The 24048-nt window shown below is 46.1% G+C and overlaps 2 protein-coding genes and 1 long non-coding RNA gene across 7 annotated transcripts in view; 1 reads left to right on the top strand and 2 right to left on the bottom strand.

Annotated features, from left to right (window-relative positions):
• Positions 1–634: 634 nt before the first annotated feature.
• On the bottom strand, positions 635–6152 carry LOC130889555 (uncharacterized). The gene is made up of 3 exons (XR_009058603.1): positions 5728–6152; positions 5317–5594; positions 635–1997 (listed from the first exon to the last, which is right to left on the bottom strand). It is a non-coding gene; the product is annotated as an uncharacterized LOC130889555 (long non-coding RNA).
• Positions 2416–21045, top strand: Dennd2d (DENN domain containing 2D). 2 transcript variants are annotated; one of them, XM_057793367.1, is made up of 12 exons: positions 2416–2521; positions 6728–6903; positions 7667–7779; positions 8385–8454; positions 10167–10244; positions 11091–11231; positions 12709–12857; positions 15089–15266; positions 18498–18539; positions 18928–19012; positions 19433–19672; positions 20239–21045. In XM_057793367.1, the coding sequence occupies exons 1-12, from the start codon at positions 2464–2466 to the stop codon at positions 20313–20315; spliced, it is 1407 nt and encodes a 468-aa protein (XP_057649350.1). In that variant the 5' UTR covers positions 2416–2463; the 3' UTR covers positions 20316–21045. The 2 variants fall into 2 exon arrangements, with proteins under 2 accessions (XP_057649350.1, XP_057649349.1); XM_057793366.1 differs by lacking the exon at positions 2416–2521 and adding an exon at positions 5868–6158.
• Positions 21046–22761: 1716 nt separating this feature from the next.
• Positions 22762–24048, bottom strand: part of Cept1 (choline/ethanolamine phosphotransferase 1) — a 42003-nt gene continuing 40716 nt past the window's right edge. For all 4 annotated transcript variants that reach the window (XM_057793475.1, XM_057793473.1, XM_057793474.1 and 1 more), the window contains exon 9: positions 22762–23550. In XM_057793475.1, coding sequence (XP_057649458.1) covers positions 23431–23550 — 120 coding nt within the window. In that variant the 3' untranslated portion in view covers positions 22762–23430. The remainder of the gene's footprint in view (positions 23551–24048) is intronic.

Genomic DNA, 24048 nt, shown 5'->3' on the forward strand with positions numbered 1-24048 from the left:
AATATATATTCCTCGTAAAACACAATTAAGTCCAAATTCCACTAAAGCTTGTTTTACCCACCTTCTTTTCCTCTCAGACTTTGTTTCTAACATTCATTCTTTCTTGAGTTATAAGCCTTTATTTTTTTCCCCTTTCCTATCTCTCTGCTAAGAACAAATGCTTTCTTGTCTTTCTCACAGAATCCACCACGCTAAACACAAATATCCCTTCAATTCGAGGCCACTGAACTCCCCTCACCGCTGTCGTTCCTTCTTCCCAGAGATGTAGATTTTACTTCTTCACATTCCACTAATTTCTAAATTAATTCTTGGTCAGTTTCCACCTCCATTTCCCTACAACCATTAACAACCTTTCTGACACTGGTCTAAGTGAAAGCCTATTAAGACTTTCTAAATCCTCAGGCAGTGGCGGTGCATGCCTTTAATCTCAGCACTCGGGACACAGAGGCAGGCAGATCTCTGAATTCGGGGTCAGCCTGGGCTACAGTGTTCCAGGACTGCCAAGGCTATATAAAGAAACCCTGTACCAAAAAAAAAAAAAAAAAAAAAAACCAGATAGGTTAATTAATTAATTAATATAAAAATCCTAAGTCTTTAGTGCGAAGAATAAGCACCTACTAAGTGGCTTTATCATCACAGTAGGAGTGCACTGGGCAACTGTTTCTATCCCCCACCAGAGGTTGTGTGGTATCCCCCATTCATTATTTCTTACTTTTCCTACTTTTTTCCTACTTTTTCCCTAAAGGAGGCATCATCGTGACTGCCCATGCTATAGGTTAGTTTTGAATTTTATGTAAATTGAAACATATCTATTCTGGGTCTGGTAACTCTTGTTAAAAAATCATATTTGCACAGTATGGGCATTATATTGCATGCAACAGGGGCTTATTTGCTTTTAATGCTGCATAAGACACAATTGTCTACTTTTGCCGCGATTCGCCCCCCCCCCTTTTTTGTTAATGAACATTTGAGGTTGTTTCCACATTATGTTGTGGCTGCTTCAAATGTAGATTTTACTTCCTCACATTCTCCGAGCAAATACAGTTCCCATTAATCTTCTTGTCCTTGTCTTTTTGGTGCACATATATTCTTAATCGTCTGCTTATAAAGGAAGAAAACACAGTTTGGCCCAATTAAGACAGAATAACGTCAATAAATTGTACAAGGTTTTCATAAGCAGCTCCTTCTTTTGTGAGAGATTTTTAAGCTGTGGGTCTCATAAGAGAAGGAATCTGGGGACAGCCATGTCCTTTCATGTTCTCTCATGCAAGGATCCGAGGGATAGGAAACAGAAATAAACTATATAATTAAGTGCAAGTGGCTTGCTCCCAGAATAAAGGCAACTCAAAGACCCTGTACCCAGAGTAGTCAATTTAATGCCAAGGCTGGCTGTCCAATTCCTTCTGAACTAAAGAGTTGAGGAATGTGGGGTCAAGACATGGAGAGACTGAAGAGGACTGTGGATCCCAGACCTTTTTTTTAATCTTCGTTTCCTTTTGCCCTTTATTCCTGAAATCAAGGTAAGAAAGACCATGGTGGACACAGAAAGTTCAAGCTGACTCTGCCTGTCCCTCTCTTACAGATACCTGTACTATCCTGGAAGGAGAGAGGCTGCACCACTGAAACCCCAGGGGGTGCTTATCACAGGAACCTGGTTAAGTCTGGGCCTATCTAGAAGTCATTGGAGGTGAGGAGAGAAAGAAAGGCTGGGCTGCAGCTGCGTTGGCCTCAGAAGAGGAGTGGAAATAGTTACAATGTTGACAATAGGAATCCTTTACATTTGTATCACAGAACAGTTTTCAAAAAGTTTCCTAATCCTAGACAGTCACCATCTGATCTTCACACCGCAACGAGGCTCCCAGTATCCTCATTTTGTTGATCTGTGGACGAGCAACGTCGAATGGTCGAATGGAAGGTGGGTCCTTACCTTAATCCACTTCTCCAGTCCCTTCTCTAGGAAGAGATGAGAAAGGAAGAGAACTGGAGGTAGCCAGCTCCTAAAAGATTTGCAAGGACAGACATTTAGCTGGAAGGGAGTAAGGTCTGAGAATTCTTCACCTTCTCTGGTTAGTTTGGAAACAATTGAGAGGTGCGTCTCCCAGTCCTTGCACTGGAGGTAGGGGTCTCTTCAGACACCTCTCATTGTGTTTTTGAAGGTGGAGTTTCACAGAGGGTTGCAATGTGGTGGCACCGCCCCTCCCGGACTCGCTGTCTAGCGCCCTCTGTCACCCCAGACCTTGACGCGCAGTGGGGTAGGGTGGGGACCAGGGAAGCGCGGCCAGGCCAGGTGCACCAGGCGCTGGGCAGGAGCCCGGAAGGTGCGCTGCCCCGCCCCAGTTCCCCCCCCCCCTCCCCGCGCCTCCCGCGTGAAAGTGAAAGTTCCAGGGGGCCCCAGCGCAGGTCAAGGATTGGGGGGCGGGGCCGGTGCGGACGTGGGAGCCGGCGCCCGGCACTGGAGGGGCCATGGATGGGCTCGGCCGCCGCCTCCGAGCCAGCCTGAGACTGAAGCGCGGCCGCGGGGGTTAGTGCGGGTCACAGCGCGCGGGGAAGAGGGCGTGGGGACCTGGGCGCCAGGACTGTATACTCAGTGCGGCACCGGGGGACAAGATCGAGGAGCAGTTTGGGCGGGATCTGGGAGGGCTGGGCAGGAGGCAGGTGAACTCAAGAGAGCAGGTAGAGATCAGAGAGTGGACAGACCTGTTGGGTTGAGGGGGAGCGGGTGACTAGGAACCTGCAAGGGTTGTGGGGCTCTGGGTTGCGGGCCACGTGTCCTTCCATCCAGGAAGCTTGTAGAGCAGCCACTTTATGGCTAGAGTTTGGGCTGCCAAGCCCTCCGGGAGACGCTTAGCTTCCCTTCTTAGCTAGCTGCCTAGGACTGGATTGGCGTTTGTTCAGTTCCTGGGAGCCAGCTTGTCCTTGCTGATAACTGCGCAACAAAAACTGGCTCCCCAAGACCTCAGGACTGGCCAAGGCGCGGGGGTCTGGGGGAGGTGGAGGGAGGTAGAGAATAGGTACTATCAGCCCTGACCTTGAGTTCTGATCGATGAGGTAGGAAGCGTTTCCCTGTTCAGGGTGTATGGAAGGGATGAAATGACAAGATCTTGTCACGTTTCCTTTCTACATATCTGGTGCCCTGGGGTTTGGAAGAAGGGCAATTAGGATTCATTAATGAGTCCATTCATTCAACAAACATCTGTTGTTTATGGCCAGTGCTGTCCTTGAGCTGCCACCCCTGGGTTGGTTCAGAGCCCGTGGTTCTGAAAAGAGGCCTGAAAGATTTGTAGGGGTCATCCCAAGAATTCACCCCTTTCAGTATTTGCAAGTGGTCGGTGGACCCCTCTCCTAATAGGCCCCGGTACTTGAGGTCAGTACTTCCTTCTCGGATCTGCAGTGACTTGTGACTGATCTGCTCTTTCTTCTTTCTCACTTCTGCCATCCTCACATCTGCTCCAGCTGTGGTTGTTTTGGCACGTGCCTCTCTCCTCTGCATGCAGGGGAGGGGTCTGCAATTGCTGGAGCAGTACTGGGGAGGAAATGTGACTTTATTTTTAAAATTTTCCTGCAGAGTTCTGGCTTTATTTTCTTGGGCTTCCTAGACCCGGGTAATTTTCTGCCACCCGACCCTTACAGCAGCATAAAGGTAGCGGGGGGGGGGGGGGGGGGAGGGCTTGTGGTTGAAGAACAGGAAGACAAGACAGGCCCATCTATATGTGCCTGTTCACAAGTTTAGCACCTGTCAGATCATATGGGTGTGACTTTTTCAACTTTCTTGCTATCCTTCTACTTCCTGGGGGATTTCCCCTTCTGGCTCAAGCAGTTGTTTCTCAGAGGGCTGTCTGTGGGTCGGTGCGTGCGTGCGTGAGTGCGTGCGTGCGTGCGTGCGTAAAACAATAGTGGGGAAGACTGCTGTGGTGGTTCTGGGTTGCTAGCAGCTAGCAGCTCACCAAAGAACAAACAACAGCTTTTCAGATCAAGGTTCCCCAAAGTCCTCTTTCCTTCAGGTGGTTGTGGGAGGGACTTTCTGGTGGAGGAACTAGTGTAACCAGACTCTTGGCTTCCTTAGAGGGTGGCTCCTTTCTCAATTAAAAATGAGGATAAGAATTCATTCCCTGGGCATGAGGGATTAAGTGAGATGCATTATATTATGCAGGAGTTTGATGCAAATTAGTTCTTCTTGTGCTTTTCTGTGACAACCGCTTTTGAAAGAGGGAGAAGGAGAAAACACTCTTTTATTGGCTCTCTTGAGCCTCAGCCCAAAAAGTCTAGTTACTTCTCATTGGTCTAGGATTTCTGCCTTTGCTGTTGCCTACTTTCTCCTGATAAAGCAGGAGGAAATGGCGTGAAAATGCTGCCCCAAGGAAAAGACCTATTTCCTGAGGTTCTGGGATGATCGGGAAGATGATTCTGGCTGTCCAAGCCATTTGATTACTGCTCCCCTTCCAACACACACACACACACACACACACACACACCATGTGAGGTTGACTGTGTAATACACCAGAAGGCCTGAGCTTGGATTTGGAACCCTTGTAATTCTCATCTTCTACAGATCCTGTTCATTTTAAATTACCCAAGTTACTTAATTCCTCAGTTTTCCCTTCTGTTTCAGGCGGGTACTTGTTCCTTCAGACACCCTGTAAAGATTATGTAACATGTCTATACAGAGTACAGGAAAGACACGTGACTGCCTGGGGTGTCCTGGTTCGTCCCTCACACTGCTCCAGCTCTCATCCTATTTACAATGTTTGGGGCTTCTCCAACAAGTCAACTTTGGACCTCCGAGTCCCCACTTTTCCTGGTGCCATGAAAGCCCAGTTCTAGGGCTGTTAGGAGCAGAGGGACAGCCTTCCTACCATATCAACCCACTCCCTCCCAGAGGATTGCTAATTCTTTGCAGGAGTGGCAGACACAGGCACCAGATCACTTTGCTTCCTCCCTCCCCATTAAGCAACTTCCTGGCAGGGGCTCTTTCCTCTTATCCCATGCATTTCCTTATTCAGGACTTTCTGTGAGAAACCTGGGTTATCAATAGCTCCTTTCCCCCTTCCTCAGCCTTTAGACACAGCACTGGGTCTGCAGTTTAGGATGTTGACCTGGCTCAGCCAGGAGAAAGACTGAGCAGGAGTCCAGGAGGGGTGAGGATGTGCTATATCCGCATTGTTGCTGATGCAGCCAGTCCCCTACTCTAGGCTAGGGACAATGTCCTGAGTCAGTGCTTCCTTGAGAAAGAGGGAATCTGCTGGAGTCTTCAAATAGTCCCAATGAAAAAGTTCCCTGCCTTAGACTAGAACATGTTACAAGGAATTAGGGGCTTACCTTTGTAGTTATTCCGTCAATATCAGGAACTCTCAAAGGTGGGCTTTGTTCTTTACTTCGCCGTCAGGAGTGAATCCATGGGGTCTGTTGAGAGATGCGCTCTCTTGCTAGAAATTACTTATAGAGAACTGGACAAGACTACTTATCTGATTCAGGGCAAGGCAGTGGCATCTTGGTTGCAGGAAGTGTTCAGTCCTGTGTTCTTGGTTGAGAACTCGAAGGCCTGTTTCAGAATTCGTCAGTTAGCCTGGTGGGACTTTGCAGTTTCTGATGAGCAACTTGAGAAAGCAATTTGAGAGAATAACCAAAGATATAGGATGTGAAGTACCTATGCTGAGATCCCAGAGGGGCTGGAGTCCATGGTCTGGTTTTTCCAGGCATCCCTCACTGCCTAAGGTCTTAAAGACTCACCACATGGTCTGCGGCACCGGAATTCAAAGCTCTTAGTCCAGAAGCAGCTGTGCCTTGAGATGTTTGCTCATGACCTTTTCTCTTACCACACCCTGGGGCTCCTGGGAGGAGCCAAGAGCTGAGCTGTAGTGCCAGGATGCTGCCTCTGTCAGTGCCCATGTTAAGCTGCATCGTGGGTCCTTTCACATCCTTCTTGCTCAACTACGGAGTACACAGGATGGAAACTGCTCTCTGCCTTTGGGAGACAGCGCATGGTTCGGCTTAGTAAAGCTGTAATTGGAGAACAAAGCAGAAGGCTCTTTCTCAGGCTCCCTGTGGCCAGCCTGCAGGAGAAAGAACTTCCATGCCCTCAAAGCCCAGAGCGATGGAAGGACAAGGGGTAGGCCGAACCCTCAGGCTGCTCCGAAATCGCTTGCCACGACTTCGAGCAGGTCAGAACTGGATTGCCTACTTCCTTTTTGGGGTGATCCTCTTATGGGCTGTTTCCTCCTGGAGTGCTCCTCCTTCTTTTTCCTTTGCATGCCAAAATCCACATGGCCCCCATGTGATCGGACCGAGAGGATTACCTTATCAGTTTGCAGAGCTAGTCATGTCTCCTGTGCAGCTCTTGGTATGGCCATAAGAAAATACCCTAGGGGCTCATCTGATTATTTAGAACAAATTTACTCAGATTGTTTGAAATGCTGCCAGAGCTGCTATGGTAGGCAGAAGTACAGTTTCAGTCATCAGACCTCCAAGAACCTACACAACATGGCTCCTCAGTTTCTACAGCAGTGTTTTCTTTGCCTCCCAGTGTCACCCCACAGTTTCAGGTTTTCCAGGACAGGTGTGGAAACTGCCCACTTGGCTCTGGTCCCACCCAGTGACTGGTGGTGCCTGGTCAGGCGTGGGTATCAGCACTGGCAACGTGGCCTTGGGGCGTGCAGGTTGCCCAGGTTCTCACACACCATACAGAATGGAGGAATGGAGTACTCAGGGGGGCCCTGCATTTCCGTTTTAGGACCTTCTCCAAACAATACTGGGGAAGCTGCCACAGAACCAGAGAGGACCCAGGAACATTCCCTGTCTAACTTTGCTGGAGGCCAGCACTTCTTTGAATACCTTCTTGTTGTTTCTTTAAAGAAAAAGCGCTCAGGGGATGACTATGAACCCACGATCACCTACCAGTTTCCCAAGGTAAGGACGGAGGAGAGGTGGGGCCTGAGGACAGAGGTGGGGAAACAGAAGGGTGCCCCTACCACCCTGTCAGCCCTGGAGCTCTGAGCTCACTGCTCTCATTTCCTTTGTGGCCCAGCCCTTGCTTTCTGGTATCACCCCGAGAATCTAGGTCTGACTGCAGTGACTGACTGACTAAACTTCTGGAGCAGGGAAATGAGCCCCGTGCTCTCACCCTCTGGGAACTGCCTCGTTTTTCCAAATTCCACCTCAGTCACCTTTTCCTACAGAAAAGTTCGGCTTCATCTGGGACGCCTAAGGAGGCATGCCCCTTCCTGCTGTGTGGTGGAGAATCAAGCGGACCCAAGATGCAAACACAGGCTAAGATCAGACTCCTGGAGCGTTAGACCCCGCCCCCCCCCCCTTGTGTGGTGATGCTCTGGGTGAGGGCAGTGCAGCATTCTCTTTCACCCCTCTTGTTAGCAGCTCTGGAGAGGTTGTTTCTTTTCTTTGACATGATACCTCTCTGATGTAATCCTCTCAGATTTCAGATGACCCGTCTAGCCTTCTTTTTGAATATGTAAAAATCCTCAGGATAGTGAATTCTAATCCCAGGTTATATTGATGTGGCCTAGAACAAATTCTCTCTTTGGGGTCATTCCAGCTAGAACTAGAATGCAGACTATGTCAAAGGCACCTTTGTACTCCATACTAACAGGAAAGAAGGCTAATAGCCTTCGGACCCCTGCCTCTCTGCCTAACTTCCCTTGCCTTTTCCTTACAGAGGGAGAACCTGCTCCGTGGTCAACAGGAAGAGGAAGAACGGTTGCTCAAAGCCATTCCTTTATTCTGCTTCCCTGATGGGAATGAGTGGGCACCCCTCACAGACTATCCCAGGTAACCACTCAGCCTGGGGACAAGGGTATCAGATATGGATGGGAGTTCAAATGTGTGGCCCTTGTGCTCCCCCCATCACTGAGAGTGTTCTGAGTTTTTACCATGGAAATTTTTGCCTAGGGTCCTTTAGGCCAAAGATCTTAGCTGTGACTTGACCTCTATCCAAAGATGCTTGAGAGCCTCTAACCTGTCCTTCAAGAAATAGTCACTTTTTTTTTTGACTCTGCCACTGGCAGAAGGTAGACAAGAAAGAAAGTCTTTGGACTCTAACAAGACAATATCAAGAAGCTTCTTACATCATGAACACTGGAAGTCCACGGTGACTTCAAATTTTAGATAAGAAATACCTTCTCTGAGTCTTGCTTACTTCGTCTTTAAAGTGGTAATACTAATTGAACCTCCTTCAGAAAGGTTATTTGAGTCTCAAATGAGGTGATGCGTTTGGGCTTGGCACCACTGCGTGCTTACTAAGTGACTATGGTGATCACCCTCGTGATTAATCAGCAGCGCCCCTTGGTCCTCCTCTTCACTTCTCTGATGCTGACTTTAATCTTGTTTTAGAAATCTCGTGAGCAAATGCACAACATTGGTTTGCTCTCTCTTAGGGAGACCTTCTCATTTGTCCTGACCAACGTGGATGGAAGCAGGAAGATTGGATACTGCAGGCGCCTCCTGGTCGGTGCTGTTCAGAACCTCAGAACCGCTCCTTCCTCTCTGCAGACTGTTTAGCTCCACAGCAGGGCTTGCCAAAGCCTCAGCTACAAAGGCTCAGGCGCAGTGGCAGTGGTGGTTCTAGGGAGAGTACATCTCTGCACATCCTGCCATGTTAGTAATCCCGGAGAGTACATCTCAGCACATGTTAGTAACCCCACAAGAACAAGGACACACTGTCCCTCCCCTCCCCTGCAGGTCTGTGCTCTCCTGGCTCAGTGAGATGCTCCAGCTGAACCCCTCTTATAGTCTCTTCTACTCAGGCCTGCTTGCCTTGTTCCCTGGAGCCTCCCTGACAGTCTGAGATTTGAACAAGGTTTAATTCTTGGCTTTCAGAGCAAGGATTCGCTAGATATCTTTCCAATGCTTTCCTCTCTAGACATTTCCTCATGGCTAAGACACACTAGTTTTTGTTCTCACTGACCTTCAGCTCATGTTAGTCATGAGTCAGTAGTGTTTACCTTTGGGTTTCTGGCCCCCAAAGGCTGCCACTCACACCTCCTTCCTCCTTTTCTTCCTTCTCTTCTCTTATTAGCATATACCCATTGTATATAAAAGAACAGATATCATGCTATTTTCTTATGTATAATCCATGTACTTGAATTATACATATTTGCTACTCCCATCACACCAGTTCCCTTGCTCTCCCCAAATAATCACATTTCTAATTTTATGATCTTTATCCTTTTTCTTTATTTTTATTTAAGTGTATGAGTGTTTGACTGGATGCATATAAGTGCACTGTGTGCTTGCCTGCTGCTCATGGAGGACTGAAGAGGGAGCTAGGTTCTCTGGAGTTACAAATGGTTGTGAGCTACCATGTAGCTGGGAACCAAACCTAGGTCATCTGCAAGAGCACCAAACGCTCTTAATCATGGATCTGTCTCTTTGGCTCTCCTGACTCTATCTTTTTAAAAAATTATATATATATATATATAAATGCCTATGTGGGCGGGGAAGAGGCAGAAATCTTTAATAATTAAATTAATTAATTAATAAAAATCAGAAAGAAAAAAAAATAAATGCCTATGTGGGATGTGTGCATATGTACATGTCTGTGTGTGAGGTATGCACAAATGTATATGGGTGTCTTATGAGGCCAGAAGATGAAGGGGCATCCCCCGAGCTGGAGTCAAAGATGGCTGTGAGCCATCCACTGTCAGTGTTGGGCATTGAATTTGGATCTTCTGGAAGACTACTGTGTGCTCTTTAACCACTGAGATACATCTGTAGCTCCTCATGTCTTTTATTTATGTCTTGTTTTTCTAAAATCCAAATCTTGCATATGAAATAGAAAGCATGTGCCTGGTTTCTTTTGCTTTAGAGAATAATTGCCAGCTACATCCATTTTCCTCAAAAAGTCATAATTTCATTTTTCTTACTATATGACTAATGCTCCACATTGTTTAAATGACACATTATTGTTACCTTTTCATTTGTTGAGAGGCACTTAGGCTGGTTGCATACTGTGGCTTTGTAAATAGCAATCATCATCTTTTGACTTTGGTGATTATTTTGACCCTGGTCTGTTCCATGAAGAGAACCTCTGCACAGACTCTTCTCCATCTAGTCACTGACCCCCATCCACAGCACTCCACCTTTTGCCCCATCAGTCTCATTTCGGGGAAACCCTTGTGGAATCTGTAGCCCTGAAGGAAACTCTTGTTCCTCCCCAGCCTGCCGGTCCTGGCCCTCGCCTTCCCAAAGTATACTGCATCATCAGTTGCATCGGCTGCTTCGGCCTGTTCTCCAAGGTAAGGTTAGGACAAGATTCCTTGGAGCCTGTTAGGCAGGCCTGTTCGGCTTTCTGGCTCTGCCTGGCTGCTTGCCTTGCAACTTGAGCCCTTAGTAGAATGTCTTCCTGATAGCCCAGCCGGTATCAAGAATATTGGGTAAAACTGAGACAGGAGGGACCTGAGCTTAACCTTTTTTAAAAGGAAATCTAGAAGACGGTTTCCCCTGCAGAGAGAACTGTTGTCTGTTCTTCTGTCTTCCTGGTTGGTATGAGGCTCAGATGTGGTATAACATGAGAAAATCCTTCATAAAAATGAAGGTACCACGAAAGTCTAAAGGCAAAAATACAGTGAGGATCCCGAGATTTACCCTGACTTTGATGAAGCTGGAAGAGAAATTAAGGACTTGTGTTGCTGGGCACAGAATCAAGGCAGAATTGATTCTGTCCGTGGACTGTCTTGGTGGCCAGAAGGACTCTGGCTGTGGGAGAGGAACTCAATGGTATTCTGTTGGGTGGATCTTACTTCTGTGAATCACACTGAAGGCTGGTGGCAGTTTCACCCTGATGACAGTCCGGAGGAAATGGGACAGTGAGGCCCAGAAGGTTAAGCTTCTAGACTGTAACTCCAGCCAGTGCTAACATGGAAGAGGTCTTGCTGGGCTTGGTACTTTCCTGTCGGTCCTAGGAGAAGAAAGGAATACGAAATCAAAAAAAATCTTGGGGGCGTGGGTTTTGTCCATGAGATGGAAGCCAGTTGGTGGAAAGGCCTAGAAAATACCAGAGTATAAGCAGGAGCAGTGTGAGAGCCTTGGGGCATTCAGTAGAATCCCTTTAAGCCTCGCTTCCTGTGGTCCTTTCCCTGCAGATACTAGATGAAGTAGAGAAGAGGCATCAGATCTCCATGGCTGTCATCTACCCATTCATGCAAGGTCTCCGAGAGGCGGCCTTCCCTGCACCCGGAAAGACTGTCACCCTTAAGAGTTTCATCCCTGACTCAGGCACAGAGGTAGGCTGACAAGTGTGTGACTGGCTAGAGAGGGTGCACATCTGTGGGACTGCCCAACACTCTTACTTCATTCACCAAGCTAAGGTACAGGGAAGCTGAGCCTGGCGTTATGATTTTTGGCAGAGCTAAAATGTCACCCCAATGTGCTGCGCCTTCTAACCTGATGTCCACCAGCAGTTACTTACTGTTCAGCCTACTGAGTTTTATCTGTGATCATGTATGGGGCTTAGTTTGTCCCTAGTCTCCATATTCCCAGTTGCTCTTACACCTCACCCCTATTCTCTCCGTGTGTGTATCCTGTATCTCTACCCTACAGTCTCCATCTGTTTTACTTCTTATCACTCTTCCCCACCCCTACGTCCACACCCGTGTCACGAGGTACAGTTGTTCCGAGTCACTAAAGAACTAGAGGCCTGAGTGGAATTCCCGTCAGGATCGCGGGGACTATGGAAATTCCACGTGTACCTCTGAACCTGGTCATTCCCACAGAAGAACCAGGAGTCCCTTGGGAAACAAGTACTGAGATACTCTGTGCCGAAATGTGCGTTTTCTGGGTGCTGAGTGAAAGGAATGTGGCTCCTGACCTCGCGGAGCTAAAATTCTCATGGAGAAGGCACATAAGTCAATGTGTAAATGAGTAAATGGTGTACACACAGCAGAGAACGTGAGGACCAAGAGGACCAGAGGAAGATTAGGCAATCACACTGAAAGAAAAAGCAGTGTGTAGCATGAGAAAAACGTGAGGAGTCTTAAGATGACAAGGTGGGCATCTGGGGCTCGAGGATAAGAATGAAGCTAGGAGATCAGTATATGGGAGGCCTGACCCGTGCCAGGCTTAGGAGAGGAGCTCTGCCCCAGAGCAGGTAGATGATGAGGTGTGTGGAGATGGGCATGTGTCCCAGGCTGGACCTCATGGGCCATGCATACGGTGAGGCATGTGGAGATGGGCATGTGTCCCAGGCTGGACCTCATGGGCCATCCACATGGGTGAGGCATGTGGAGATGGGCATGTGTCCCAGGCTGGACCTCATGGGCCATGCATACGGTGAGGCATGTGGAGATGGGCATGTGTCCCAGGCTGGACCTCATGGGCCATGCATACGGTGAGGCATGTGGAGATGGGCATGTGTCCCAGGCTGGACCTCATGGGCCATCCACATGGTGAGGCATGTGGAGATGGGCATGTGTCCCAGGCTGGACCTCATGGCCATCCACACTGTGTGGCATGTGGAGATGGGCGTGTGTCCCAGGCTGGACCCCATGAGCCATCCACAAGGTGAGGCATATGGAGATGGGCATGTATCCCAGGCTGGACCTCATGGGCCATACTGAAAATTCCACCTAGCTGTCCTCAGGGCAGAAGGAAGGCACTGGTGGGTGAGCCAGGATCAGATCTGTCCTGTAGGAGGAATGGGATAGGTCTGTTTAGGTCTGTGGTTTTGTATTGCTGAAGCCTCTCTCTCTGATTGTCTGACAGTTCATCTCACTGACACGGCCCCTGGACTCCCACCTAGAGCATGTAGACTTTAGTGCTCTGTTGCACTGTCTGCAGTTTGAGCAGATTATTCAGATCTTTGCCTCTGCAGTCCTGGAAAGAAAAATCATCTTCCTGGCAGAAGGTCTCAGGTAAGCTCAGCCACTGGCTGGCCACACTAATCCTCACCCCTGATTCAAGGGACATTACTGGGGCTTCTTAAAGGCAGTCTGACTGTAGAGCCCATGTGTGCACCTTCCAGCTTTGGGTTCCTGGATCTGCATTTTAGGCCTAGAGAAACAGGTAGTGCAACTTGTCTGGTCATCTCCAAACTTGATTGCCGCCTGACTATAATCTAAGAAGGACATGGAGTGTTCCTGGTACAGTCCAGGTGGGGCCAGCTAGGGTGAATGCAGACATGATTCTGCACTTATGCAAGGCCAGGCTAAGGGAGGGAAGTGGGTGGAGAAGAGGACAGGAAGCTGTATAATGGCATGGAGGATAAGCTCATCTACACATTTATGAACTCACTGAACAAATATTTATTGCATGTCAGCTGTTTGCCAGATGCCAGGCATTGGGGAGATAGCAAGAAGACTCTGTGTTTGCTCTGAAGGAGATGAGCGGTTATGTACTGGCTTTAAGCATAGGTATTGAAACCAGCAGAATGACTTTCAAATCTTGTTCTTCCACTTTTAGCTATAGTTCTGCTTAGGTCAGCTTCTTACTTCTTGAAGTCACGATCTGCTTATCTGTAGGATGAAATTGATGGGATTTGCTTTATATGGTTGTGATGAGGATTAAAGGTGATGATGCACAGTGGTAGACACCCAGGGCACCGGCAAATGCAGATTGGTCAGGACGACCTGCTACTCTCAATCAGTTCACAGTTGAGTATAAACCTGTACGTAGAAGCAGGAAGCTACCATGTGCTGGCTACCACCTTTGAGAGAATTCAATCAGAAAAGGATGTAGGAACACCTGGGTCAGGCAGAGGGAAAAAAACTCATAAAAAGAGTAGGGATTACTGTGTAGCCCTAGCTGTCTTGGAACTTACAGAGACCTGCCTGTCTCTACCTACTGAGTGCTGGGATTCAATGTGTGTGTCATCGCAGCAAGAAGCAATAATTTTGATCTGAACCCCGGTACTATCCTTTGGGGAAGAAGGAGGGACGCTAGAGAGGATCAAGGGATGTCATGAGTTCAAGAAGAAAAGAAGCTTGGCAGGTGTCAGGGCGTCTGTGTATTGAAAATAGTAATGCCAACAATACCCAAAAAGGAAAATATCATAGGCTAATTCTTGCGGAAAGGGTCATGATTTTTTTTTTCTCTCCAGTCCAGTGTGGAAGAAGTTTCTGTGGCAGCTGGGGCTCAGGCTCCAACTAAGTTCTTTCTCTATTGATCAGTGTTTGGGGTGTGAAGGTTGCACATTTACCTCTCAAGAATGAACTTTCTCCAGGAAATATTAACACTTCCTACTTTCTTTCCACATAGAATTTTCTGTAACTGGAGGCTGGTGCAGGGAGGGGACTTCCAGCTCGCCAAGTTTTTTTTTTTAGCTAGGCACTCAGAGACTTGGTCTTTCAAACTCAGGAAGTGCTAGCTCGATACCAAGGTTTCCGCATCTGTGTTTTTATTGGCCTTAGATGTGGGGCGATTTGGCTGGAGAAATGAAAAGCCATGAGAGCTAATGGAGAATAGGGAAGCCAGAGATGGGCTGTGTATGGTGGGGGCAAGGAAGGAGGTCGAGTTGTGACTTGGATAGTCATGCCATTAGGAATCCATGTAGCAAAGTCTCCAAGAGTCACCTCTGTGGGACTTTCCGGAATTTCTGAGTAGTGGTTCCTGGAACCCAGGAATTTCCCAAACTAACTCGGGCACCAACCTGAGAGCTTTCAGTAACCTCAGACGGCTACAGGGAGCCTTAGGGGTACATGGCTGTGGTTACTTCTGCCTCTTCACCAAAGCCTAGTGTCCGCTGGTTTGTTTCTTCACTGTGCTGTGAGTTCTTCAAAGAAGGGCAAGTGCTATTCTTCTAGTTATCCCTGTCCATTGCAGAGTAGAGGCTCACTCATAGCCTGCTTAAATGAAGACATGTCTTCTGACCCACTCTTATTTTTAGCCAGTAATGACTTGGAAGAACTAGCTGGGAATAGAGATTAAAGGGGGCCCCGCCCTGGTAGTAGGGCCTCGCCTCTCCTGATTTCTACCCTTCTCTTAGCAACAAGTAGCTACAAGCTCTGCGATCACCATGGCTTCCAGACTTGAATTTTTTTTTACCCAGCGTAGGAACATTTCCAGTAGCTTCTGTAGGCGTGGAGCTCTGATCCAGTGCATAGGAACAGAGAAGCCTCACTGACCCATTCTTTCTTCTGTGTTCCAGTACCCTGTCTCAGTGTATCCATGCTGCAGCTGCTCTGCTCTACCCCTTTAGTTGGGCACACACGTACATCCCTGTGGTCCCTGAGAGCCTTCTGGCCACTGTCTGCTGCCCCACCCCCTTCATGGTTGGGGTACAGATGCGCTTCCTACAGGAGGTTATGGACAGTCCCATGGAAGAGGTAAGCTGCATCGAAGAGAGTGCATGGTTTATAGCCTGGCACGCTTTGACTTGTAGCCTAAGTCTGCTGCCAACAGCTGTGAGATTTGGGACCTATTACTTAATCCCTTTAAACCTGAATTTATCAGCAAACTGGGGATGACTGTCTTCAGTTGCTAGAGACAGAGGAAAATGATATGGCTATGCTACTAGCTGGGCACCTAATACCCAGCCCATGTTCAGTGAATGTTGGTTCTCTTCTTTTGAGTGACTCCTTTTTGGATTTAGGAAGCATGTTGCTTATTCTGAGCTCATGGGACTATCCTATTAGCTCATTCTCCATACTGAGCAGTCATGTGAGTGATCTCTCAGTGAAATGAAAGATCGCAGCTGGCTTGTGCAAAACACACCCCCACTGGAATTCAAATTCCTTGGAAACAAGCCCTTTTGTAAACTGTTAAGTCTTGAAGATGAAGAGATGTGAACAAGTACCATCTTTATGAGTAGCTCAGAGCTCAGTGGGTAATGATGATATAGATTCAAATCCGCTTTGAGCTTGTTGCAGTTTGTTTCTTGGTAATGACCCTGACACAGAAGAGGGTTCAACTGTGTAAGTGGATAAAAGTAAGATAATCACATACATCTACCCCCAAAGGCGGACAAACAACTCGAAACATGTGCTTTGATCTAAGGACTGTAGTATCATCGCTATAGCTGGATACAGGACTGCTTGGGAAGGTCAGCCCCGATTAACCATTAACTCACTGTGCAGAGGCAGAGTTACCTTTTGAAGCATCCTGATGCAAGAACTAAAGAGGCCGGAGGTAGTCCTAGTGGGAGGATTTCCTCTTTGCGTAAGAGGTTGGTGAATCCAGCAAGTCTACTGCGCAGATGGGGCGGCAGTGGAACTCAGAAAGGCCAAAGCCCTGCTTTAGAAGGCGCTCCTGGGAGGAAGAGAAGTAGGCTGTTGCCTTCTGTTTCTCCAGTTCTTGTGCTGAGTACACATGCCCTGTGAACAACCCTTAGCCTTATGAGTAACTGGAGCAGGGTGTCAGCCCCACTTTAGCAATAAAACCTAAAATGTCTCAACCCCAGAAGTTACGTAACTTCCCTCCTCTAAAACTGAGGCTCCTCCCGACAGTCAGGCAGGAAGGCAAACGAAGGCCAGTAGAGCTCTGGATCTTGCTAGTCAAGAGCTTTTGCTCAATTTATCCCGTTGCAGCTGCTCTGAAAAATGGGCAAGAAGGATATGGGAGGAAGTCATATGGTGCACGCACAAGTACACTTTGGGCACAGTGCAGGTTTCTCTGATTCTCCACAGAAGCTCTCTGAAAGGAGTTACTCCATAGACAGTATGAAATACTGAAAAGATTTTTGGGAACAACCTCAAAAAAGATATTCATGCTTACCCTTCTCTCCATTCCCAGATGAACAGCCTTTCTTGTATGAAGGCATTCAAACTTTATTTATACATGTTGTTTCAGGCCTGGACTAGTTCAGGGTTTCTCCTCTGATGATGGATAATTACACTGCAGGCCGTGCTTTGGCAAATTTTCCAGTTTCTCTTTCCTTATATTTGAAAGTAGGGAACACATAGGGATCCTTCATTCTATCGTCACGACCCAGGTAGGAAACTGAACATAGGGCCCCAAATAGTCCTTAAATGTCAACACAGGATCTGGAGAACTATTGTTCATTGGTGATCAAATCCCCGTCTAATGGTAGTAGTTTGATATTGTCATTGTTGCTGTTTTTGAATGCTAGTTTTAAATATAGTACAGGTTGGTTGTGCTATTTCTTGCTAGTAGGAAGTGAAAGTAAGAAGATCAGAGTTCAAGACCACCCTAGACGACATAAGATCCTATCTCAAAGCAAAACCAAGGATAATGTCAGAGTTCATGAGTTTTCAGGTGTCAAAATGTGATCATTTAAAATATTTTAATTTGAATATCAGAAGTGGTCCAATTATCTAACCATACTCTAAGGAATCAGCAGCATGACTGTTTCGTATTGTACTCTAAATTGTAGGATTTTCAGGCTGTGCTTGCCTCATATGTAGCCAGTACATGCATTGGCCCCTTTGCTTATTTTCCTTTCTTCTTCCTGTTGACCCTGGGCTCATGTCCTTCCCTTGCTGAGTTTCCTGCTGGAAGGCTCAAGGCTGTTATTGAGCTTTTAATTAACTGAATCCAGTCCAACAGTATGCTAAACATGCGCTCTACCACTGACCTCCACTTCTAGTCAATCTGCGGGAGCTTCTAAGAACTCTAGGCAATTATACCTAAGAGTGCAAATGTGAAAAGCTCAAAACATGGCTGCCTCTGTCCAGTCCTCTGTTGAGTGCACCAGAGGACACGATGCTGAAGGAGGGTGGGAGAGAAGAGGAATGTGATCTCAAAGACCACAGTTTAGGTCTCAGCACCATGACCTCTGGGAACTGTAGGCGAGGAGGCGCACTGAAGAAACTGCTGACATGACTGCTCCATAATATGGTCAATACTTTTACTGCAGACACGAGAGAACTGCAAGAGGCATCTGGAAGACTCCAGAGCAGAGACAGAAAGAAGTAGACTGACCAGTGTCAGCACATAGGACGTGGGCAGGGCTAGGGAGCAGGAAAGAATAGTGGAGGGAGGGAGATGGCAAGAGATGCAGAGTAGAGCATAGCAAGAGAGAATAGTGAGAGACAGACACAGGAGGAGGGAGAGAAAAAAGAGAGCAGAGAATAGCTGGATTGTGGATGAGTAGCTAGGGGAGTCGTTTCTCAGAGCTAAGGGAAATGACTCCTTTTGGGAGGTGGGAATGAGTTTCACTATTTCCTAAAGAATACTGGCTTCTAGCTAAGCACTAGAAATCCTCTTATAAGTTAGGTTGAACTTGTGTCTGGATATTTGAACTGCCTGTTGGAGTTTGGAGTTCCTGTGGTTCTGACACGAATTTATTTAGGTTTACCTCATCTACAAAATGAGATAGCACCTGCTTCACAGAACTACTGCTAGAATTAAATAAAATATGCAAATATGCAAAGTGATTATTTTGTGTGTGCCATGCACATGGCTCTGCATTAAGAAAGCAGTTCCTATAAACAGTTTCCTACCTGGGGAATTAGATTTCTAGACACACACAAAGGAATGAGAATGCCATGCAGGAAATGAGGATTACAAATGTTGATGTTGCTGCTATAGTTATTGGAAGAAAGGGAGTTGACAGTTGAGGTTTCTAAAGAGATAAAGCCATTCTGTGTTTACTTCAGGTCCTGTTGGTGAATCTTTGTGAAGGAACCTTCTTATTGTCGGTAAGTGTTTGTGTTGATGGCACCTGCTGGCACAGACTTGCCACCAAAATCTTTTGAGTCTCATGATGTCCCACTGATCAACAGACACTCTGAGAAAGAAATTGAACTATCTTTCCCTCGTGAGGCCACAGGCAAGGACCCAGATGCCTTACTGACTGACACAATATGCCACAGTGTCTTTTGAACAAGCAATATACACTTGTGGGGATCCCTTGCTCATGCTTGAATTCAAACGGGAGGCAAGGAAATGACTTCTGTTCCTCTCTGTGGAGCTGTGGTTTGGGGTGGAGTAGGTCAAGAACTCAGGGCACTCCTCACATTCTCCTGGACCCCTTCCTGATCTCCTAACCAGAATCCTTGACCTTGACCTAGCTCTGTTCCCTTCTAGGTTGGTGATGAAAAAGATATCCTACCACCAAAACTGCAAGAAGACATCTTGGGCTCCCTTGGTCAGGGGATAAATGAATTAAAGAGTAAGTTCTCGACTCTTTTTTTACTTTAGGCTTTCCCAGGGAGCTTGAGGGAATTATTCCCAATTTGTCTACTAAAATAAACCCGTTTACTAGCTTGTGTAAGGGGACTAGACTCTGAATATGAAACTTTACTTCTTTTCATAGGAAATGGTAGAGAATCTATATCCAGTTCCTAGTTTCAGTTTTTTTTTTTTTTGTCTTGTGAGACATGGTCTCAAACTTATGGCAATCCTCCTGTCCCAGACTTCTGAAAGTTGGTTTTGTAGCTGTAAGCCATTCACACCTCAGGCTTCCTTTCCAATCATTTCCTCAGTTGCTTCCCCTGGGAACTTCTGGCCAACAACAGAAACCATAATTAGAGGTGAATTTGGGTAATTTAATCTTCTGTTGCTCTATAATGGGTCTTTCTGTCTCCTGCAGCTTCAGAACAAATCAATGAGCATGTTTCAGGCCCTTTTGTGCAGTTCTTTGTCAAGACTGTGGGCCACTACGCATCCTATATCAAACGGGAGGCCAGTGGGCAAGGCCACTTCCAAGAACGATCCTTCTGTAAAGCCATCAACTCCAAGACCAAGCGCCGATTTGTGAAGAAGTTTGTGAAGACACAGCTTTTTTCCCTGTTCATCCAGGAAGCAGAGAAGAGCAGGAACCCTCCTGCAGGTATACACAGCTACACCAACTTCTCTAGAAGTGTCTCCCTTAAGGAGTATCTTTATTGGCACACACCTTTAATCCCAGCAGTTGTGAGACAGAGATAGGTGGATCTCTGTTGAGTTCAAGTGAGTGCCAGGAAAGCTCCAAACCTACAGAGAAACCCTGTCTCAGAGAACAAAGAAACAGACAGAGGCGTCTCTTCAGTGGCAGGCAGAGCAGTGGGGCTCAAAGTAAGTAACCAAAGGAACTGCTTCAGGAGCAGTTTGTACAGAGATGTCTGTTCATCACTCAGCAGCCTGGGCCCTCTTTCATTTTATACTGGAGCTAACTACTATTTGTAGATTCCCCTTTGGGTCAGACTAAATGTGGTGAGGGCCCAGAGTTTCTGGCAGCTCTGGGGAGAATGTGGGGTCTTTCTCTTTTTTTTGAGTCACAGTCTCATTATGTAGCCTCAGTTTCCCAATAACTAGGATTGTAGACATGTAATTCCACAGATCAGACTTCGGGCATGTTGAGAGTACTTACTCCTGAGCTCATCAGTTTGCCTAACACACACCTGTTTGAACTCACAGGCTATTTCCAGAAGAAAATACTTGAATACGAGGAACAGAAGAAGCAGAAGAAAGCAAAAGAAAAGACTGTGAAGTAAAAGCTGTGGTGAGCAAGTGTCTAGAGCTACAGGCCAATTTGGACTTTGGCCCTTCTGGTGTGACAGGATCAGTGAGGCTCCCAGCCCTGGAATCCACGGCCTCCAACTGGTAACCCAGTCTTGCTTCAAAGTGGTGTCTGAGTTTGGAATCCTTGGTGTCAGAATTCCTCAGAACTTTGAGAGCTCTCATCCCATCTGAACTCATCGAACTGTACTCAAAGCTGCACTTTTAGCAGGACAGACACAGTAGGAAACAGCAGTACAGTTGCAGGTGTTTGACTAGAAGTTGTCACCAATGCCATCTTCTCGGAACCACCGTTATAAAATCCTCAGCAGAGAACACTGTTGTGGCCCAACGACACATGTACAAAATTGTGGTGACATGTGAGGATGAGAATAAAGATAAAAACCTTGTTGTTTGTCCATCTAGGAGGCACTGCATAGGAGAACAAACTGAACTAGACGCGGAGGAGGACCTGGTCACACTAGGCTGTTTGGAATCACAAAAATCAGGGGTCAGCAGCTCTACTTCTAGTAAGAAGCGTAAGAAATCTTGATCAGAGTGGCCACAGCATAGCAGTCTTTGGTACTAGTCGGGTGTGCTTTCCAGTATCTTGGGCAGAAACTGGTAGCAGGAAGAAGGCAGCTTTGGCCTCAGACTACTTAATGGAGAAACCTCAGTCGACAGAAGCCCTTCAAAGCGGTCTCATGACTTCGCTAACAAGGCCAGCCTGCCCACATAGCCCAGTTAGGGTTAGTCCTTTACCCTCAATCTTAGGCATCTCACCTCAACCACTTATTAAGGTTCTGGTTCCATTCTCCAGCTCAAGGTGAAAAGATCTCTGCATTGGCATGTTCCCCCTTTGCAATCCAAAGTATTTACAAGTTATCTGGGCCCTTCTTTTTCTATACCTCCACTCAAGTTTCTGTTTAAACCTACAAGAGAAACATCTTGTCTTCTAGAATTCTTTGAAATGTTTCACTCTGTATTTCTTATTGTAGCCTTTAGAAATTTCTGAATTCCATACAAAGAATGCAAATGAGGTGGGGGTGTAACAAGAGGCAGAGCGACAAAATGGAAGTTTAAAGGATACACTCTGATTTGATGGAAGTTTAAAGGATACACTCTGATTTGACGAACACAAACTGCTGCCGGTGGTTAATGTCCACGTGCCATACCTAACTGTAGTTTTGCAGTTTCTAGGAATCATTATATCTTTCTAGATATATAGAAGTGGTTGCTAAACCTAGTTAGATCTTGAAAAGTTTCAAAACCCAAGAACCAGAATGCTGTTAAGGCTGTGAAAATACTAAGGCTCCAATGTAAGTCTACCAAATTCTCTATAGTGATTGGACCTGGAGTGCGGTAAAGCGGCACAGCCTGTAATCCCAGCATTCAGAAAGCCAAGCAAGGAGAACTGAGAGTTCAAGACCAGCTCGAGTTACTGAGGGACCTTCTCCAGAACCCACTCCCCCAAAAGTCCTGGGAATATGTTTTCTAAAAGCATCCACATTGTTGAATGATTCTCATACTCTAGTAGGTAAGTGAACACAACAACCAGGGTTGGGTGAGGCTCTGTACAAACCAATCATTGGCTGATGTTATCTAGGGCCAAAGGAAACATAAACATGACTGCGTTTCAGATTCTCTCCATGATGAGGAAAAAAAAATTAATACATGTATTTATTTCAATTATCCTTAAGTACCTCTGTTTATAGCTTTGGTAACACTAGTTAGAATTCAGAAGACAGCCCAGATTCCATCTGGAGTACAGCAATAATGTGTGGACAACTGGTATTTCCTTTAGTCTTTCCAGGGCTCAATTTTCACTAGGTACAAACAATTGTTGAATGTCTGCTGAAATAATCAAATAAAACAATAGATGCAACTGTACTAATGGAAGATTGCCTGTCCCTTTCCCCCCTGCATTCTTAGATTATCTTTGCATCCCAGTCCTCCCTCCGCCCCGATTTTCCACATCTTGTGTAGCTCAGACTGGCCTAAAACTCCACAGTAAAGGACAACTTGAACTTCTGATCCTCCCGCTTCCACCTCTGAATGCTGGGATTCACAACCCTTTGTACTTCTTTATAGTAAAGAAACAACATCTGGATACAACAAAAACAAATGTGATTCACATAGAACATTCAAACAGTAGTCTAAATACCAAAAAGGAAAAGGCAAAGTTAACCACCACCACCCCATTTCTGGGCAGTGACTGAAACGTTGGAGTAATGACTGCAATAGAAAGAACCTACAGGAGAGAAAATGAACAAAATATGTTTCCTTTATAAAAGATTTAACAGTTTCTACAATAGAATGGTCAAAAGCACATCATGACAACACAGCCGACCATATTTCCTTAATTGTTAAGAACAGAAATAAAATTTGTCTCAATTAAAAAAAAGACACCTAATATTTAGTTTACCTTTCTCCTGAATAAAAATGAGAAAACAGGCTGGCTCTGAGATCATATATTTATTTAAAAAAATAAAATGGATTGACAAAGTTACCACATTATATGCATGCTAGCCAAGATTTCCCAAGCCCGTGAGAAACACCATTTCTTGATCAATAATAAAATCACTTCCTCAACAATATACAGACAGGAACCCTTGCCATCCAAATTTAAGGTCTTTATGACTGCTCTCACCTCACAAACTAGTAGGTTGTAAATGTCACAAGCCGAGTTCCTTACAAAAGAAAGTCTGAGAAGACAATAAACAAGATGTTACTAAAAGATGATGATTTGTTAAAATTATAAAGCAACCATCGTTTGGCCTGTAAAATTTTTACATTAGAATCACCACCACTGGGAATACGCTCCCCCGACTGATAGTCTGAAGTCAGGATAATCACAACACACGGCATTTTCCCTGCATGCTTTCCGGAGCCAAACCCTGTCTGACAACATGTTGACTTTACAGGATGGGACCTGACATTCCCATTCTTAACAGGACAGTTAGGGAGTGTTACCAGTGACAAAGAATGAAAGTTATATAACATTGATTATTATAAATTACATTTGTTCTTCTTATCCACCCCCATTCTCCTTAACATGTTCGGATTCTTTCCTGCAGAAAACATGAGCTTAACAGAACCCCAGTCACATCGTTAGTGATGATTAGTGTGCGCTGCAGAGGTTTTAATTCTGAAGACATGTATATGCAGGTGAGATGCAATCTGATTGCAAACACTGACACAGTAACGAATCAAATCAAAGAAAGAGAAGACCTAAAAAGAGAAGAGATATTTGATTAGACTCTCAACATGAGCACAGACCTCCCTAGCTTCCTGAGAGGATAGAAGGGTGGCTTCTGACTCTCTTCTCTCCAAATTCACCTTCAAATTCATACAGTTGAGTAATAGTTGCCTCTTGGTGTCCTTTATAACTAAGGATTAACAAATCTTTCCTTAGAGAGATAGTAAATATGTTAAACTTTGTATTATTTATTTTTTGAGACAGAAGCTCCCACAGCCTAGGCTAGCCTCAAACTAAGTATGTAGCTAAGGAAGATCTTCAACTTCCAATCCTCTGGCTTCCAGTTCCCAAGTGCTGGGCTCACAGGCAATGCCACCATGCCTGATTTTTTAAAATATGGTGCTGGGGGGCAAATGCAAGGCTTCATGTATGCTAGGCTATATACTGAACAAAATTATTTCACATTTTCTGAGTTGTATTCTCTCTCACAATTGCTTAACTCTGCCAGTATAGAATGAAAGCAGGCACAA

Source organism: Chionomys nivalis, chromosome 18, assembly GCF_950005125.1.
Source record: "Chionomys nivalis chromosome 18, mChiNiv1.1, whole genome shotgun sequence".
In the NCBI taxonomy this organism is placed as follows: Eukaryota; Metazoa; Chordata; class Mammalia; order Rodentia; family Cricetidae; genus Chionomys; species Chionomys nivalis.